This window comes from Nomascus leucogenys, chromosome 10, assembly GCF_006542625.1.
Source record: "Nomascus leucogenys isolate Asia chromosome 10, Asia_NLE_v1, whole genome shotgun sequence".
NCBI classification, from domain to species: domain Eukaryota; kingdom Metazoa; phylum Chordata; class Mammalia; order Primates; family Hylobatidae; genus Nomascus; species Nomascus leucogenys.
The window spans coordinates 3472843-3491142 of record NC_044390.1 but is presented as its reverse complement, the minus strand read 5'-3'; the positions used below and the strand labels follow the sequence as shown (position 1 = coordinate 3491142).

The 18300-nt window shown below is 56.0% G+C and overlaps 2 protein-coding genes and 1 non-coding gene across 3 annotated transcripts; 1 reads left to right on the top strand and 2 right to left on the bottom strand.

Annotated features, from left to right (window-relative positions):
- Window positions 1-1884: 1884 nt before the first annotated feature.
- On the bottom strand, window positions 1885-6748 carry TNNI3 (troponin I3, cardiac type). The gene is made up of 8 exons (XM_012500233.2): window positions 6597-6748; window positions 6341-6353; window positions 6095-6178; window positions 5647-5688; window positions 5245-5376; window positions 4816-4905; window positions 4100-4276; window positions 1885-2035 (listed from the first exon to the last, which is right to left on the bottom strand). The coding sequence occupies exons 1-8, from the start codon at window positions 6605-6607 to the stop codon at window positions 1952-1954; spliced, it is 633 nt and encodes a 210-aa protein (XP_012355687.1). The 5' UTR covers window positions 6608-6748; the 3' UTR covers window positions 1885-1951.
- A 961-nt stretch (window positions 6749-7709) lies between these two features.
- Window positions 7710-14553, bottom strand: DNAAF3 (dynein axonemal assembly factor 3). Its single transcript, XM_030819620.1, has 12 exons — window positions 14402-14553; window positions 14208-14296; window positions 13732-13874; window positions 13245-13338; window positions 11907-12064; window positions 11417-11599; window positions 10803-10928; window positions 10575-10697; window positions 10152-10287; window positions 9416-9530; window positions 8581-8655; window positions 7710-8497 (listed from the first exon to the last, which is right to left on the bottom strand). Exons 2-12 carry the CDS (start codon window positions 14290-14292, stop codon window positions 8110-8112), a joined length of 1626 nt encoding a protein of 541 aa, XP_030675480.1. The 5' UTR covers window positions 14293-14296; window positions 14402-14553; the 3' UTR covers window positions 7710-8109.
- Window positions 14554-15048: 495 nt separating this feature from the next.
- Window positions 15049-15152, top strand: LOC115837151. Its single transcript, XR_004032182.1, has one exon. It is a non-coding gene; the product is annotated as a small nucleolar RNA U13 (small nucleolar RNA).
- The last annotated feature ends 3148 nt before the right edge of the window (window positions 15153-18300 follow it).

Below are 18300 nucleotides of genomic sequence, written 5' to 3'. Positions count from 1 at the left end.
ATCCCCCTCCCGCTTCCCAGCCAAGTCATGACCTTGAGTTCTAGGTTCAAGCCGGCCCTGGACAGCAGGCTTCCTCGCCCTCCCCGCCTCTCAGCACCTCTGTCTCTCGTGGTCTCCGTCTTCGTGTTTCTGTGCGTTTCTTGGGGCCCCTTGCTGGGTCTGTCTCGGGCTCTCTCTGCATCTATCTCTTTCTGAGCCCCTCAGTGTGTTTCTCGGCATGTGTCTCTGGGTGGTTTTGTCTCTGCATTTCTGTGGGTGTCTCTGCATGTCTGCCCCTCTCAGCGTTTGTGTCTGTGGGGGCTCACAGTCTCTCTGTGCATTTCTGTCCACCTATGACCCCATTTCTGTCTCTTTTTGGCTCTGGGTCTCTGTGTCCGTGTTCAGGTCTCTATCTTTCTAGTTCTCTCCATGTCTCTCTTAGTGCCCCTCTAAGAGAGGTTCCCCCTCCGTGGTTCTCCATTTCCATCTCTTACCGGATCTCCGTGTCTCTGCACCTTGCTGTGAGTATCTCTCTGTCTCTCTTTTCTCCTTTCTTTGCACTTCCTTCTGTGCATCTGTGGTATTTTCCCCCTCTCTCTTTGGGTCTTTGTCTGGCTCCTTCTCTCTCTACTCCCAACTCAGTCTCTCTGTTGTCGGTCATGTCTCTCTGCCTGTCTGTTTCTCTGTGTGTCTCTCTCTTTGAGCTTTAGTCTTGGCATCTCTGCGCACTCCACATGGGCCAGAGGAGCTGTGACAATAGAGATCAGAAGACTGATGGAATGAACTGTTTGTGGCAATAAGATACCAAATTATAAACAAGACCTAAGGCCATGCCAGGCAAGGGTTAAGTCACACATCCCTACACTTACATAATCAACTATGTTCTAACTGCCACAAGCCTTTTCCTTCTTCTAGCAGCTAAACAAGCACCGGCCTCAAGATAAGCAATATTACAACAATTGCAGCCATCCATTGCCAGATGCTGACTAACTGAACCCCCGTTCCACAGGCATAACTACAGCATTAGTTGAACAAAAGACTGATTTCAGTAACTCTCCTGATGACATACCACAGACCACGGACTGGTTCTGGCTGTTGACAGAGGCTGTGCACTGAGTGCCTTTATATCCCTGCTTCATGTTTCGATGCGAATGCATTCAATGGAATGCACTTAAATGTTAAGCCTCCACCACCAAGTGAATGTGGGATGCACGTCAAATGTGTTTGTAGCCAGTCACGGTGGCTCACGCCTGTAATCCCAGCACTTTGGGAGTCCACGGAGGATGAATCATGAGGTCAGGAGATCGAGACCAGCCTGAACAACATGGTGAAACCCCGTCTCTACGAAAAATACAAAAATTAGCTGGGCGTGGTGGTGCATGCCTGTAATCCCAGCTACTGGAGAGGCTGAGACAGGAGAATGGCTTGAACCCAGGAGGCGGAGGTTGCAGTGAGCTGAGATCGTGCCACTGCACCCCAGCCTGAGTGACAGGGCAAGACTCTGTCTCAAAAAAAAAAAAAAAAAAATGCATGTTTGCTTGTCACACGTGCGTGTGTCCACCTGTCCATGAATATAGCTCCTTCTATAACCAGTTGAATACGTGCACTTAGCCAACCCACTCAGCGTAAATTCCTGCCTTGCCCTTCCCTCCCTTAAAGTGCCTGCTTTTGTTTTTTGGCAAGAAGCCATGCTTCTGGTCTGCAGGTTGTGATCCGCTTCTTAAGAAACAAAGCTCTGCTCTCCAAATTCATGAACCCTGGGATTCTTTTCAATAACAGAGCCAAGAGTGCTTCACATGGGAGATCCATCTGGTCCCCAACCTGCTGTGTGGCTTTGGGGGAGCCCCACCCTCAGTTTTCCCATCTTTCTCCTGCCTAAGCCCTGGGTAATAGACATGGAGTCACTTTCAGCTCAGAGAGAAGCTTTATTCCTCAGGGCCCTCCTCAGGGCAGGGGCAGTAGGCAGGAAGGCTCAGCTCTCAAACTTTTTCTTGCGGCCCTCCATTCCACTCAGTGCATCGATGTTCTTGCGCCAGTCTCCCACCTCTCGGTTTTCCTAGAGGATGGCGATGAGTCAGAGGTTAGGGTCTCTTCCTGGTCTCCAGTCTCTCAAGAATCCCTGTCTTCCCTCCAGCCTGTGGGGCCACTCTACCCTGGATGCCTAAGTGTCTAGTTCTGGAGCACTTCCCGTCTTTTCAAGATAATCCCTGCCAATTTTCCCCATGCACTTCCTGTCTCCCTCATGCACTTCCTGTCCCCCTCATGCACTTCCTGTCGTTCCCCAGCACTTCCTGTCTCCCTCATGCACTTCCTGTCTTTCCCTTCCACTTCCTGTCTCCTTCCTGCACTTCCTATCTTTCCCCTCTACTTCCTGTCTGTCTTGTGCCCTTCCTATCTCCTTCCTTCTCTTCTTATTATAGTAGTCCCTCCTTATCTGCAATTTTACTTTGTGTGGTTTCAGTTACCTGAGGTAAACCATGGCCCAAAAATATTAAATGGAAAATTCCAGAAATAAACAATTCATAAGTTTGATGGATTCTCAGGTCAACAGTAGTCTAACGCCAGGTCACAATGCCTATGTTATCCACTTCACTTCATCTCAGCACATAGGTACTGTCATTTTACATCACAAGGAAAAGAAGGGTGGCTACAGTGCCATAAGATATTTTGAGAAAGAGACCACATTCATATGAGTTATTACAATATGTTATAATTGTTCTATTTTATTATTATTATTATTATTTGAGACAGGGTCTGGCTCCCTCACCCAAGCTGGAGTGCAGTCGTGCAATCTCGGCTCACTGCAGCCTCAACTTCCTGGGCTCAAGCCATCCTCTCACCTCAGACTCCTGAGTAGCTGGAACCACAGGTGTGTGCCACTATGCCCAGCTAACTTTTGTTTTGTTTTGAGATGGAGTCTCCCAGTGTTGCCCAGGCTGGAGTGCAGTGGTGAGATCTCGGCTCACTGCAACCTCTGCCTCTGGGGTTGAAGCAATTCTCCTGCCTCAGCCTCCCAAGTAGCTGGGATTACAGGCACCCACCACCACGCCCAGCAAATGTTTGTATTTTTACTACAGACGGGATTTCACTGTGTTGGCCAGGCTGGTCTCAAACTCCTGACCTCATGATCCGCCCACCTTGGCCTCCCAAAGCACTGGGATTACAGGCGTGAGCCACCGCACCCAGCAACTTTTCTATTTTTTATAGACACGGTCTCGCCATGTTGCCCAGGCTGGTCTCGAACTCCAGAGCTCAAGCAATCTGCCCGCCTTAGCATCCCAAAGTGTTGAGATTACAGGCATGAGCCACCACGCCCAACCTTCTTTTATTATTATTTATTGTTAATCTCTTACTGTGTCTAATTTAGAAATGAAACTTTATCATAGGTATGTATGTGTGTATAGGAAAAAAACATTACATATAGGGTTCAGTACAATCCACGGCTTCAGGCATCCACTACTGTCTTTCCTGTCTTCTTCTTTAAGATAGGGTCTCACTGTATTGCCCAGGCTGGAGTGCAGTGGTGCAGTCATAGCACACTGCACCCTCGATCTCATTGGCTCAAGTGATTTTCCTGCCTCAGCCTCCTGAGAAGCTGCATGCCACCACCGTGACTGGCTAATTTTAAAAAGAAATTTGTAGAAATTAAAACAACATCGTGGTGGTGGGCACCTGTACTCCCAGCTACTCGGGAGGCTGAGGCACGAGAATCACTTGATCCTGGGAGGTGGAGGTAGCAGTGAGCTGAGATGGTGTCACTGCACTCCAGCAGCCGAGATGGTGTCATTGCACTCCAGCCTGGGCAGCAGAGACTCTATCTCAAAAAAAAAAGGAAATTAAAAAAAAAATTTTTTTAAAACCTCAAAGATTACAGGCATGAGCCACTGCACCTGGACCTTCATGCACCTCTTTGCTCTTACATGGACTTCCTGTAGCCCTAATGCACTTCCTGTCTTCCCCTTCTACTTCCTGTCTTCCTCTTGCATTTCTGAGGACCCCTTACTAGCTGCTTCTACCCCCAACTCCAAGCACCGTCTGCCCTCAGGCTAGGCCCTAGGGTTGTTGGCACCCACAGCCCTTCCCCTCAGCATCCTCTTTCCTGGCCTTAGCCCACACTCACCTTCTCAGTGTCCTCCTTCTTCACCTGCTTGAGATGGGCCCGCAGGTCCAGGGACTCCTTAGCCCGGGCCCCCAGCAGCGCCTGCATCATGGCATCTGCAGAGATCCTCACCCTCCGCAGGGTGGGTCGCTTAAACTTTCCTCGAAGGTCAAAGATCTTCTGGGTCAGATCTGCGATCTGGGGGCGGGGGTGCACAGGGGGTGGATACTCCTCCTTCCATTTCTCCCTCACCCAACTCTTTCATCCTACACTCCTTTTATATTCTGCTTATCTTGTCTTCCAGTACCGAGGCCTCATCCAGTCTCTTCCTGGCTTAGGCTCCCAGTCTAGGCTTCTAATCCTGGAACTGAATCCCCTCCTCATATGCTGCAGCCTCACCTCTCAAAACCACTGGCATAACCTGGTCCAGCTACATGCAAATCACAATTCCCTGGCCAACGCCTGAGCTAATTTACCAACATGTGATGCCCTGAACACATTCACTAACATATTTTCTGTTTCCCAACCCATGGCCTTGCGTGTGCTGTTCCCTCTGCCTAGAACAGCTTTCCTTCACTATGCTGTACTCATCCTTCTGCCCCCGCCCTGCCAGGCTCACAGTTGTCCTGGGTCTCCTGGGATGTGCAGCCAAAAGCAGCTGCAAGGGGTCAGGCAGAGACCAAGTCCCAGGCATCTCACCCTACACCAAAGGTACCCGAGCTGCCCATGCGTCCCACCTCCGTGATGTTCTTGGTGACTTTTGCCTCTATGTCGTATCTCTCTTCATCCACCTTGTCCACACGGGCGTGGAGCTGTCGGCACAAGTCCTGGAGGAGGAACACGGTGTGTGTTGTTGGGGGAAGCCTGGAGGCCTGGACTCCTGGGTCCGAGGGAGGAGGGGCTGAGAGCCTCAATTCCAGGGTCTGAGGGAGGAGGGGCTGGGGCCTGGACTCCTGTCTGGGATAGGAAGGCCACACGGTCCTGAAGGAGTAGATTGGAGCCAAGACTCCACAGACCTGCACACAAAGGGGCCAGGAGTCCCATGAACCATATATAACTGGGTAAGGACAGCCATATTGGACGCCTGGGTCCCGAGCAGAAGAGGGGATAGAGGCTGTACTGCTGAATTCCGGGGCTAGAAACCTCGCATCCTTGGGAGCCGGTACCTGCAGCTCCGCGAAGCCCAGCCCGGCCAACTCCAGCGGCTGGCAGCGGGTGCTCAGAGCGCGCCCCTTCTCTCCGCGCCGCTCCTCCGCCTCTCGCTCCAGCTCCTGCTTTGCGATCTGCAGCAGCAGAGTCTGCAGAGGGGTGGGAGGGAAGCGCAGCCCACCCGGGGCTTCAGGATAAAGACCAGGCGTGGCGAACCGCCTCTGCCCTTCTAAACCCTCCAGTTTGGTCTCCACCGTTCCAAGGCCCCGCCCCACCCCGAGCAGGACTCCGCGCTAAAGCCACGCCCCGAGCGGCCAACCCCCCCCCACTTCCGCCCACCTACCCCGAAAGCCCCACCCACTATCAAGCTCCGCCCCCTGAGCACCTGCCTGCTCTTTCCCAGTCCCGCCCGACCTCACCTTCAGCTGCAATTTTCTCGAGGCGGAGATCTTAGATTTTTTCTGCCAGGGTGAGATGGAGCAAGGAAGGATCATGGAGGGGGATCCGGAGACGACGGTGGAGGGGACCTCAAGACACCTCCAGCAACCCCAGCCGGTCCAGATTTGGGCCCACGTCCAACTTGAGCCCTAAGTCTACGGGAGGCCACGCCCCTCATTCCCATCCACCAATCCGGGTCTCTGCCTTTGGATAGGCACTTCCCATCTATCCCTAAGCAAGTCCAAGGGCAACGGAGCTCCGCCCGCAGGCGGCTGTCACCAATCCGAGCGTGATCCTCTGCAAAACTCCGCCCCTGAAAGCCCCTCCGCGTAGTCCCCGCCCCCTTCGCAGCCCTGGCTCCTCCCCCCACTCCCAGGTTCTTGGGTCCCTCCGGCGCCTGTACTCTGCCCCAAGGAAGCCCCGTCCCACCTTGGCGTGCGGCTCCGTGGCATAAGCGCGGTAGTTGGAGGAGCGGCGTCTCACTGGGGCTGGTGCAGGGCGAGGTTCCCTAGCCTGGGTTTGGAGGAGTGGGGACCCCATCACCACCAAGACCCCACCCAGCACTCACCGTACCGCACCCTCTGCTAGGGCTGCAGCCTCCCGCCCCAGACCCCTCACTGCAGCGCCCACCCTGGCCCTGAGGGTCCCAGCCACGCCTTAGCCCGCTGCTCTCACCGCATCGCTGCTCCTGGAAGGAGAGAAACCGAGGAGGGGGGTTAGTGGTGGGCTGTGTCCCTCTGACCAAGAGGTCGGGGGACCCCGCTTCCCCTTCTTCGGGTCCCAGGAGTCTGACTTGAAAACCTACTTCCTCTCTTCACCCAAGAGCCCCTACCCCTACCTCGCAGGCCAGGGGTCTAGCCTCTCAGCTCCGACCCCTCTTGGGAACCCGGGAGGTCGCCCCAATCTCCCACTGCCTTGGGGCATCACTCACTCATCCGCCATGCTGAGACTCAGGCCGGGAACGGCAGGAGGCAGGGCGAGGACAGGGGCGTTTGGAGGGTCAGTGAGGGGGCTGCCCGGGTGACCTTCAGGGTCCCAGGGACTGTGAGTCTCCTCCGGGCTGCTTGAGACTCCCCGAGGACACTGAGATAAAGGGCGAGGACACAGACTAAATATACTGTCACCTCCTCCTCCCCCTGCCCACCATGCGAGATAACGGGCCGCGTGAGGGGCGGGGTGGGCCCTGCTCCAGCTGGATCACCAGCCACCTTCGGGCACAGGAATCCGGACCCTCCTCCCTCTGATCCTGGAGTCCTAGACCCCTCCTCCCTCAGACCCAGAGAATGCCCGACCTCCCAGCCCCCTCCTCCCTCAGTCCCAGGACCCTGGGAGACCCTAGCCACTCCCTCACACAAGGAGTCCCGGCCCCCAGCCCCTTTTTCCCTCAGACCCAGGAGTCCAGACCTGGCACTTCCCCTCAGACCCAGGAGTCCAGGCCCCAGCCCCTCCTCCCTCAGACCCAGGAGTCCAGGCCCCCAGCCCCTCCTCCCTCAGACCCAGGAGTCCAGACCCCAGCCCCTCCTCCCTCAGACCCAGGAGTCCAGGGCCCAGGCCCTCCTCCCTCAGACCCAGGAGTCCAGACCCCCAGCCCCTCCTCCCTCAGACCCAGGAGTCCAGGACCCCAGCCCCTCCCTCAGACAAGGAGTCCAGGCAGGCCCCCAGCACACTCTTCTCTTAGACTCAAAAGTCCGGGCCCTCAGCTCCTCCTCCTTCAGACCCAGGAGTCCAGGACCCCAGCCCCTTCTCCCTCAGACCCAGGAGTCCAGGACCCCAATCCCTCTCCCCTTAGACCCAGGAGTCCAGGACCCCAATCCCTCTCCCCTTAGACCCAGGAGTCCAGGCCACTCAATAAATGTTGTTGATTAATTTGAGGATGCAGCTGTGCTGGGGGCTGGCTCTCAGTCCATAGCACTGAGAAATCCATCCCTCATCCACTTGGAAACCCAGGAATCTGGTTTCTGGCTTCCTTTGTCCACCACTCCTGGGCCTTTCTCTCCCAGCCCTGGAGACGGACATAGGACAGGAAAGATGCTTGGACACACAAAAGGGTGGACACAATTTGCTTTACTTGAACCATCTGGATGTTGACCAGGCCCTGGTGAGGAGACACCCCAGCCCCTAGTCAGCCACAGGGTGCCTGGGAACAAGGGGGCCAAAGTCAAGGGCCTGAGACTCAGGGTCAGATCCTAGGCTGGGTTTAGAGCCTCAGAAGTGGAATTTGGAATTCTGAGAGAACAATCTAGAATTCTAGGAATAGACCACAGAATCTCAGAAATGGAATTTGAAATTCTACCAACACTCCCGGGGTGGGGGTGGCAGGTACTGAGTGGGAATGATTAGAATAAAATTGAGGACTCTAGCAGCAGACTTAGAATGGTATCAGAGGGTTCTCATCCTACAACCTGACTTTGGAAGTTGGAGATAAGGGGAGTCTAGGGGTTGGGTCAGACTCCAGTTTTGGAGTCTGACTCACAGTTGGGCGGAGCCAAGGCCCCCTGAGGCTGAGCCAGAACCTCTGAGAGTGACCCTGGAGCCTCAGAGGGCAGCTGGCAGGGCTCACAGTGTGGGGTCCCGCCCTGCAGAGGCTGGGTCACGCCCTCAAGGGCTGGGCTGCTGGCTTCAAGAGGCTGGGTCAGGACGTCAAGGGGCAGAGTTCCGGGTTCCACAGCTGGGACAGTGTTGACCAGAGCCGATTCCTGGGACTTGCAGAAACGTGCGAAGGTCTCTGAAGGCCTGGCCCCGGTCTGTGGAGCGAATCCAGCTGCCTGAGCTAGCTCCCCGACCCGGGTGCTGAATCCCTGCAGCTGCTCCTGCCGCAGGTCCACCAAGTACCTGCAGACGGGAAGCGCCCTGTCAGGGACCCAGATTTTGATCCCCAGCCAGGATGTTCCCCACCCTCCACCCCACTGGCTCACCGGGCTAATTCCACAATCAGGTTCCCGCCGGGGGCCACACAGGCTCCCAGCTCAGGGATGAGAAGATGGGCCATCCTGCAGAGACGACAGAGGACAGAGGACAGACGACAGAGGACAGAGGACAGGGGACATGGGACAGAGGACAGGGGACAGAGGATAGACGACAGAGGACAGAGCACAGAGGACAGAGGACAGAGGACAGGGGACAGGGGACAGAGGACGGAGGACAGAGGACAGGGGACAGGGGACAGATGACAGAGGACAGGGGACGGGGACAGGGGACAGAGGACAGGGGACAGGACGGAGGATGGAGGACAGAGGACAGAGGACAGGGGACAGAGGACAGAGGACAGAGCACAGAGGACAGGGGACAGAGGACAGAGCACAGGGGACAGGGGACAGAGGACAGGGGACAGAGGACAGGCTGAGACTCAGCTCCCAATCCGGAGGGAGGATGGGGCTCTGGGAACCCAGACAGTGAGGGAGGAGGGGCGGCAAAACTGGAGTCTGGGTCCTGGGAAAGAAGGGAGCAGGAGGTCTGGACTCTGGGGTACCAGGGAGGAGGGGCTGGGACTGGATTCCTGGGTCTGGGGGAGGAGGGGCTGGGGGCCTGGGCTGCTGAGTCTGAAGGAGGAGGGGTTGGGGGGCCTGGACTCCTGGGCCTGAGGGAGGAGGGACCGGAGCTTGGGTTCCAGGATCTGAGGGAGGAGGGGCTGGGGCCTGAGTTCCAGGGTCTGAGGGAGGAGGGGCTGGGGCCTGAGTTCCAGGGTCTGAGGGAGGAGGGGCTGGGGGCCTGATCCTGGGTCTTTGTGAGCACAGCTGCCTCCCCACTTACCCACAGGCCACATAGAGGAGCTGGAATCGGCCGTTGTAGCAGCTCTTGTGGTGGAGAGTCTGAGCAGAATTGAGCGGCAGGAAGTGGACGGTGAAAGATTCTGGGGTGGGGGCTGCTGGGGGAAGGGGATAGAGGGGTCACCTCTGACAGGCAGAGCCATAAGGGCGGAAAGCCAGAGAGATACACAGAGCTGGGCACAGCTGGGCAGGCATACAGGACTTGGAGATAACACTTTTTGTCCTCTTGCAGCTTTTTAAAAAATCTTTCCTCTAAGGTGGGTTCCTGGAAAATTCTGGGAAGGTCAGCCCGGCAGGCAGAGACTCACTGTACAGATCAGGCAACTGAGACTCTAGAAAGGGAAAGAGGGTGGGTGGCCAGGGCCACATGTGACATGCCCTGTCGGACAGACACTCAGGGAGGGCCAGGTTGGAGGATGGCTGGAAGGAGGCCCAGCCAGGATCCAGGGTGTGGGAGGCTGTCCAAGGGGGAGCTGGGACCCAGCACCCTGTGAGAATATTCTTGGATAGCTTAGCCCTCTGCAGATTAGAATTCTACTAGTGGAATTCAGAATTCTAAGCATGCTCTCAAAATTTAGGAAAGGGAGAGAAAGAGAGAAAAAGAGACAGAATATCAAGAAGCCGTCACTTGCCCAGGCATCCAAATCATGCCAGTCTACACTCCAGTGTGAAACACCTGGAGCCTGGAGTCCCTGGCTTACCTGGAGTCCCTGGCTTACCTGGAGTCCCTGGCTCCGGGCTTCCCTCCGTGTGCTGCTGCTCCTCCGGGTCCCCCCGGGTGGCTCTCGCGCGCCCCCAGGCGGCCACCTCGCGGAGCAGCTCCGTCACGTTGTGTTGAGTGATCTCCCCGGCCGTCTAACAGAAGGGGCGTGGCCAGACGTCGGGGACAGGATCGCGGGGCGGGGCTTAGAACGCTGGGAGTCCTCTGTCCAGGACTAGAACTCCCGCAGCTGCTTGGAGGATGTGAAGTGGGGCGGGACCTATCCCGCGGGGATGGGGCCTGTTCCCTGAATGGAGTCATTCCCTCCAAGCGACGGGCGGGGGTCTGGAGCTGGGGGCGGGGCCTGCTGTGGAGGCGGGGCCTTGCGCACCCACCCACCCCCAGCCCCACCTCCACCCCCAGTCCCAGCCTCGCCGCGTACCTTGACTGGCTGGCCGTTGCTGGTCCGCAGGAGGCTCTCGTCGTCCGCTTCGATGCCGAAGGCCACGAAGGGCCCCGTGGCGATGTCCCCCCAGTACCCGCGCGCTGCCACGCGCTCCCCACGCTGGAAAAGGAGGGAGAGAGGAGGCAGGCGAGGTCGATGTTAGGGACCCTGACTCCTAGGACTCCGAGAAGCAGCAGTGGGCCAGGACAGGCAGTGGACACGCACGTAGCTCAGGAGGCGACCGGACGCCAGGGTCCGGTTGGGCACATGATAGGCGCTGGAGTCCCTGAGTTCAAAGGCGACGCCTGTGTCCCGCCAGCGTCGGAACTCCTGGGTGTGAATGACTTGGGCCTGGGGTGGGGGGCGGAAAGAAGGGAGCCCTCAATGAACCGAGCGTGGAGGGACCCCTACACCATCCTCCCTCAGACCCAGGAGTCCAGGTCCCCAGGCCCTCCTCCCTCAGACCCAGGAGTTCAGGCCCCCAACCCCTCCTCCCTCAGACCCAGGAGTCCAGGCCCCAACCCCTCCTCCCTCAGACCCAGGAGTTCAGGCCCCCAACCCCTCCTCCCTCAGACCCAGGGGTCCAGGCCCCCAGCCCCTCCTCCCTCAGACCCAGGAGTTCAGGCCCCCAACCCCTCCTCCCTCAGACCCAGGAGTCCAGGACCCCAACCCCTCCTCCCTCAGACCCAGGAGTCCAGGACCCCAACCCCTCCTCCCTCAGACCCAGGAGTTCAGGACCCCAACCCCTCCTCCCTCAGACCCAGGAGTTCAGGCCCCCAACCCCTCCTCCCTCAGACCCAGGAGTCCAGGACCCCAGCCCCTCCTCCTGGGCCCCTCACCCCGCGGCTATGCAGCTTCATGCGCAGGTCCCAGTCACTGACACCGCGCCGGGCGTCGTAGCGGGAGCCCAGGTAGTGGCGCAGCCGCGAGTCCCAGAGGCGGCTCATGGGGAAGGCCTCGGGCCCTTTCTCGCCGCCAGCCCAGAATCGAAACACAGCCTCCAGGGCATCCCGCTCGCGGAACTGCGGGGCCAGGCACGCGGTGGGAGAGAGGGAGGCAGAGAGGGATGCAGGGAGAGCGGATTCTAATTGACCCTCTCTTCCATCCCAGAACAGGGGAACGATTCCCCCGTTTCTCGGATGGGAAAACTGAGGCTCCGAAAGCAGAAGCCACCTCCTGCCCCCAGGCCAGATCCCACAGTGGGAGTCGGGGAACTGGGATTCGAACTCCCGAGCCCGCCACCTGCTCCATCAATGCACGTCCTTTGGACTGCGCGCTTCCATTCTTCCCGCGGCCACCCGATCCCAGATGGAGGCCTGGCGGCGGCACCTTGAGGGCGCGGAGGCTGAGCCAAGGCAGCTGCTCCTCCAGGCGGTCGGGCTCGGGGACCAGGTGCGCCAGCAGGTCGGCCTGGGCGCGCACGAAGGCGGCCACCGGCGAGCGCAGGAGCGCATTCCCCCACACTTCCAGGAAGGTCTCGCTCCGCTCTAGGGAGAGAGGGAGATAATTGCGGGAATGTCTGGAGGAAGGAGCCCAGAAATTAGACCTTTAATATGTTATTATGTCATAGTCATATAATGAAAACAATGAACCCCTGCAAACTCCCCACGCATCCCAAAAACCACAGGAAGAACAGGGCCGGACATGGTGTTGGGCGCCTGTAATCCCAGCTACTCGGGAGGCTGAGGCAGGAGAATCGCTTGAACCCGGAGGCGGAGGTTGCAGTGAGCCGAGATCTTGCCATTGCACTCCAGCCTGGGCAACAGAGTGAGACGCCGCCTCTAAAATAAATAAATAAATAACCACCTAGAAGAGGGAATTAGAGTTGCAGAGTCCACACTCACCGCAGACAGAGACTATTTGGGGGAAAAGATAACAATACAACAGTAAAAAATAATACAAATTGTAAAATACGGTGTAAGCATTTACATTGTATTACGTATTATAGGTAATCTAGAGATGATTTGCGGTGTATGGGACCATGTGTATAGGCTATTTGTGAGTACATCTTTTTGTTTTGAGACAGTGTCTCACTCTGTTGCCCAGGCTGAATGCAGTTGTGCCATCATAGTTCTCTGTTACCTCGACCACCTGGGCTTAAGGGACCCTTCCCCTCCAGCTTCCCAACTAGCTGGGACTAGGCATTAGCTACCACACCCAGCTAATCCCAGCTAATATTTTCTTTCTTTCTCTCTCTTTTTTTTTTTTGAGAGAGAGTCTCGCTCTGTTGCCCAGACTGTACTGGAGTGCAGTGGCGCGATCCCAGATCACTGCAAGCTCCACCTCCCGGGTTCACGCCATTCTCCTGCCTCAGCCTCCCGAGTAGCTGGGACTACAGGCGCCCGCCACCACGCCCGGCTAATTTTTTGTATTTTTAGTAGAGACAGGGTTTCACGTGTTAGCCAGGATGGTCTCGACCTCCTGACCTCGTGATCCGCCCGCCTCAGCCTCCCAAAGTGCTGGGATTACAGGCGTGAGCCACCGCGCCCGGCCGGAGCTTTGCTCTTGTTGCCCAGGCTGGAGTGCAATGGCGCGATCTCGGCTCACTGTAACCTCCGCCTCCTGGGAAAATAATCAAACTTTTTAATTGTACCATTGAAATGCCAGAATCCCTCTAGGGAGGGGGAGGAGACCAGCGGTCAGAATGCCTGGGTCCTAGCAACAGACCTTGCAGCCCCATCTTCTCCGGTTCCTCCAGGGCTAGGCTGAAGATCAGCATGTGTCGGGCCACAGCTTCCAGATTATTCTCCAGCACAAAGAACTAGGAGGATGGACAGGGCAGAATAATTCTGAGACCTGTTTGCCTGGGCCCTAGGAGACCCAGGAGAGCAGGCCCTCAGCTCTCTCCTTCCACACACCCGAGTTCTGTACACCAGCGTCTTCCTTCAAACACAGAAGTCTGTGTCCCCAGAGCCCTCTTCCCTTTCATTACCCAGAAGACCTGATCCTCGAGCTCTTCCCCACCATAGAACCCAGGAGTTCCAAACCCCAGCCCCTTCCTTCCCCAAGACGTATGGGTTCGCTCCCAGCTTCCGCCTCCCTCAGATCTAGGAGTCTCCAGCCCCTTCATTCCTGGACCTGAGGTTTTAGAATTGCAATCCCTTCCTCCCTCAAGGACTCGGGAATCTGGGCTCTCATCTTCATCCCAGCTCACGTTGAACCTCCTGCGAGGCCAGAGCTTCGCTCGGGACAGGGTCCGCAGCAGGTGCCGTCCATCCACAGAGCCCAGAAGCAGCACATCTAGCTCGGGGGTGCTGTGCACCGTATCGGCCTGGGAGTCTGGGTCCACAGGGGGACCTGGCAAGATGACAGCCGGCTGGGGCACCATGGTGGTTGGTAGAGCGTCCACCATAGCATCCCCTACAACAATGGACTACAAATCCCAGTAGGCGTTCCGCCCGTGGCCTAGGTTCTAAGGGGAGGTGTTTCCTCTGAGTATTCTGGGATTCGTAGTCCGCAGACAGGACCTCGGGGCCGCCCCTAGGAGCGTGCCCTCTGCCGTTGGAGCGTTGGAGAACGTTAGCGACCCCCCCCACCCCGCCACCGACGCTGGGACTACGAGCTCTAAAAGGCCGTCTGCTCAGGCTGGGAAGGCAGACGGTGTATCAGACCTTGCGTGCTGGGACTCACTTTCAGCCTGCAGGTCCAGCGCCGGCGACAGGCCCCACCAGGACACGGAGCCGAAGCCCCTGCCGGAGCCGGCAGGTGTGGTCATCACCCTGCGGAAAAGACATTCTGGGAATCCCACACATTGCCCGCCCCGCTCCCCTCTCACCGCCCCTCACTTCTCGCCCCTTTGCTTCCACATGATATCCTGCCCACACCTTTATCCTCCAAATATCCCGGGACGCCCCTTCCTCTCTGCTCAGTGCAGCACTGAGTACCCGCGGCACTCCACAAAAGCTGCCCAGTGTCCCCGCCCTTTTCGATCAATCAACCAATGGGAGCATGTGGGATGGGACCACAGCGAGCAACTGACCAATGAGAGTGAGCGAGGCTCGCCCTCTACAAACTTTTGGCCAATGGGAGCACTGAGAGCCAGCCTTCCGCCACACCTAGGAGAAGAGGGCGATTGGACGCGGTTGTCATGACGACGGCGCTGGCGGGGGAAAGGAGCGGGGCTGAAACAGGTTGGGGCGGAGTCAGGGTCGGTCCAAATTTCTGGAATTGGGGAGGCCTGGGCTGATTAAAATTGAGAGTGAACGGAGCTTAATATTATTTCTGCTTTTTTTTTTTAATTTTCTCCATCTGCCTTTGCTCATACGTAGCTGAATTTTGATCAATTCAAATAAAGTGAAGTGTCTAGACTTTAGACGGCAGGCTTCTGAGCCCGCTCCCGGCCCCAGCACAACGTGGGCTCTACCACACAGGACAGCCCACAGGTGGGAGACTGAGGTGCAGGTCATTAAAAATTCAGGGATTTGTGAGCTGGTTATTGTCACACGAAGCAATAATTTAAACTTACAGCTAGATCCTTTTGTAGTTTCTAAGCGGGATGATTGGTTGTTCACGCGCATGTGTGAGATGTGCCTCCCTCAAACGTTGTTACGACATCGGCACATTACTCTTCTGACATGAACAAAAAAAATTACAGGTAAATTCTGTAATCGTACAGTTAAATGAACTGCATTAAAATAAGGGTAAATCGGCCGGCCGTGGTGGCCACGCCGGTAATCCCAACACTTTGGGAGGTCAAAGTGGGCAGATAACTTGAGGTCAGGAGTTGGAGACCAGTCTGGCCAACATGGTGAAACCGCTCCTCGACCTTAAAAAATACAAATATTAACCGGGCGTGGTGGCACGCACCTGTAATCCCAGCTACTCCGGAGGCTGAGGCAGGAGAGTCTGTTGAACCTGGGAGGCAGAGGTTGCAGTGAGCTGAGATCGCGCCTCTGAACTCCAGCCGGGGTGACAGAGCAAGACTCTGTCTCAAAAAAAAAAAAAAAAAAAAGGCAAAGTCTGAATGAGGCACATCTCTAGATCACCCCAGCACCCAGCACTGGGCTCAGCGCCCAAGGGGACTTGGCTCTCTGCCTCCTCTCCTTGCCCAGACACATGAGCTTAGACCAGTCACCCTTTCTGAGCCTCAGTCTCCTGCTCTGTGAAATGGGAATGTAGCGTGCAGCTGGCAGAGGTGCAGCGGATCTGCCTCCTGAGGGCAGATCTGGGCACTGGGAAGACAATACCTACTGGGGAAACGAAGGCTGAGACCTCAGCCGTTCCTGCAGAATCAGGCTGGCTAACCAGCCCCTTCCAGGCCAGCTCTAAGCCCGCAAAAGCCCCAGATCCTGGCTTTCTCTCTGGAGAATTAATGCCTTTCGTCCCTATTTCTCCCACTCTCCCAACATATGCTCAGCAAAGGAGCCAGAGTGACTTTTTTTTTTTCTTTTTCTTTTTTTTTTTTTTTGAGACGGAGTCTTGCTGTGACACCCAGGCTGGAGTGCAGTGGCGCGATCTCGGCTCATTGAAACCTCCGCCTCCCGGGTTCAAGCGATTCTCCTGTCCCAGCCTCCCAAGTAGCTGGGACTACAGGCATGCGCCACCACGCCCGCTAATTTTTGTATTTGCATTTTTATTTTATTTTGTATATATATATATATATATGGAGAGAGAGCGATGGAGTTTTACTCTTGTTGCCCAGGCTGGAGTGCAATGGCATGAACTCAGCTCACTGCAACCTCTGCTTCCTGGGTTCAAGCCATTCTTCTGCCTCAGCCTCCCGAGTAGCTGGGATTACAGGCATGCGCCAGGACGCCCGGCTAATTTTGTATTTTTAGTAGAGACGGGGTTTCTTCGTGTTGGTCAGGCTGGTCTCCAACTCACGACCTCAGGTGATCTGCCAGCCGAGGTCTCTCAAAGTGTTGGGATTACAGGCGTGAGCCACCGATCCCGGCGATTTTATTTTATTTATTATTATTATTTTTTTTAGAGACGGAGTCTTGCTCTGTCGCCCAGGCTGGAGTGCAGTGGCACGATCTTGGCTCACTGCAACCTCCGCCTCCCGGGTTCTAGCAATTCTCCTGCCTCAGCCTCCCGAGTAGCTGGGTTTACAGGCGGACGCTGCCACGCCCAGCTAATTTTTTGTATTTTAGTAGAGACGCGGTTTCACCATGTTGCCCAGGCTGGTCTTAAATTCCTGAGCTCAGGCAATCCACCTGTCTTGGCCTCCCAAAGTGCTAGGATTACAGGCGTGAGCCACCGTGCCCAGCTCCGGCGATTTTTTTGTATTTTTAGTAGTGACGGGGTTTCACTATGTTAGCCAGGCTGGTCTCGAACTCCTGACTTCAAGAGCTCCGCCGGCCTCAGCCTCCCAAAGTGCTGGAATTGCAGGCGTGAGCCACTGCACCTGGCCCAGAGTGATCTTAAACATAAATCAAATAATGTCTCCCACCTCTTCAAATCCTCCAGTGCTTCCCGCTGCACCTGGACACATTCCCAGCTCCTTAGCTTGGCTCCCTATGCCCTGTGCAATCTGCAGTCATCCACCCCTGAAGCCACATCAACCTCCTGGCTCCTTGGAGAACACACCAAGCCTTTTGAACCCCAGGGCCTTTGCAACTTGGGGGTCTTTTGCCTTAAATTATCTTCCCCCTCATCTTTGTTTTCTATATATTTATTTTTGAGACAAAGTCTTGCTCTGTTATCCAGGCTTGAGTCCAGTGGTGTGATCATAGCTCACTGCAGCTTCAACCTCTCAGGCTCAAGCAGTCCTCCTACCTCAGTCCTCTGAGTAGCTGGGACCACAGGCAAGTGCCGCCATGCCTGGATATTTATTTATTTATTTATTTATTTATTTATTTTGAGACGGAGTCTCGCTCTGTCGCCCAGGCTGGAGTGCAGTGGCACGATCTTGGCTCACTGCAAGCTCCGCCTCCCGGGTTCACGCCATTCTCCTGCCTCAGCCTCTCCGAGTAGCTGGGACTACAGGCGCCCGCCACCGCGCCCGGCTAATTTTTTAGTATTTTTAGTAGAGACGGGGTTTCACCGTGGTCCCGATCTCCTGACCTCGTGATCCGCCCGCCTCGGCCTCCCAAAGTGCTGGGATTACAAGCGTGAGCCACCGCGCCCGGCCTATTTATTTATTTATGTAGAGAAAGGGTCTCACTAGTTGCCCAGGCTGTTATTTATTTATTTATTTGAGATGGAGTTTCACTCTTGTTGCCCAGCTTGGAGTGCAATGGCACGATCTCGGCTCACTGCAACCTCCACCTGCCGGGTTCAAGCAATTCTCCTGCCTCAGCCTCCTAAGTAGCTGGGACTACAGGCTTGTGGCACCATGCCCGGCTGATTTTGAATTTTTAGTAGAGACAGGGTTTCTCCGTGTTGGTCAAGCTGGTCTCAAACTCCCGACCTCAAGTGATCCGCCCTCCGTGGCCTCGCAAAATTCTGGGATTACAGGCGTGAGCCACAGTGCCCAGCTGTATTTATTTATTTATTTAAGACAGGGACTTGCTCTGTTGCCTGGGCTGCAGTACTCCAGCCTGAAACTCCCGGGCTCAATGGATTCTCCCACCTCTGCTTCCCAAGTAGCTAGAACTACAGCCACGTGCCACCATATCTAGCTAACTTTACAAATTTTAAAAATAGAGAGGTTATCCAGGCTGGTCTCAAACCCTGGACCCCAAGTGATCCTCCTGCCTCCCAAAGTGCTGGGATTACAGGCCTGAGCCACTATGACTAGCCTGTTTTCTTTTTCTTTCCTTTCCTTTTATTTTTCTTTTCC

Excerpts from the sequence above, each read along its gene's own strand:
- TNNI3 (XM_012500233.2), bottom strand. Across the intron at positions 5,377-5,646 it reads CGAGAAAATTGCAGCTGAAG|ACTCTGCTGCTGCAGATCGC; the intron begins GTGAGGTCGGGC and ends ACCCCTCTGCAG. Across the intron at positions 4,277-4,815 it reads TCACCAAGAACATCACGGAG|ATCGCAGATCTGACCCAGAA; the intron begins GTGGGACGCATG and ends CCCCGCCCCCAG.
- DNAAF3 (XM_030819620.1), bottom strand. The coding sequence starts at position 14,292 with ATGACCACACCTGCCGGCTCCGGCAGGGGCTTCGGCTCCGTGTCCTGG. Across the intron at positions 13,339-13,731 it reads GGCCTCGCAGGAGGTTCAAC|TTCTTTGTGCTGGAGAATAA; the intron begins GTGAGCTGGGAT and ends CCATCCTCCTAG. Across the intron at positions 10,288-10,574 it reads GCAACGGCCAGCCAGTCAAG|ACGGCCGGGGAGATCACTCA; the intron begins GTACGCGGCGAG and ends CCCTTCTGTTAG.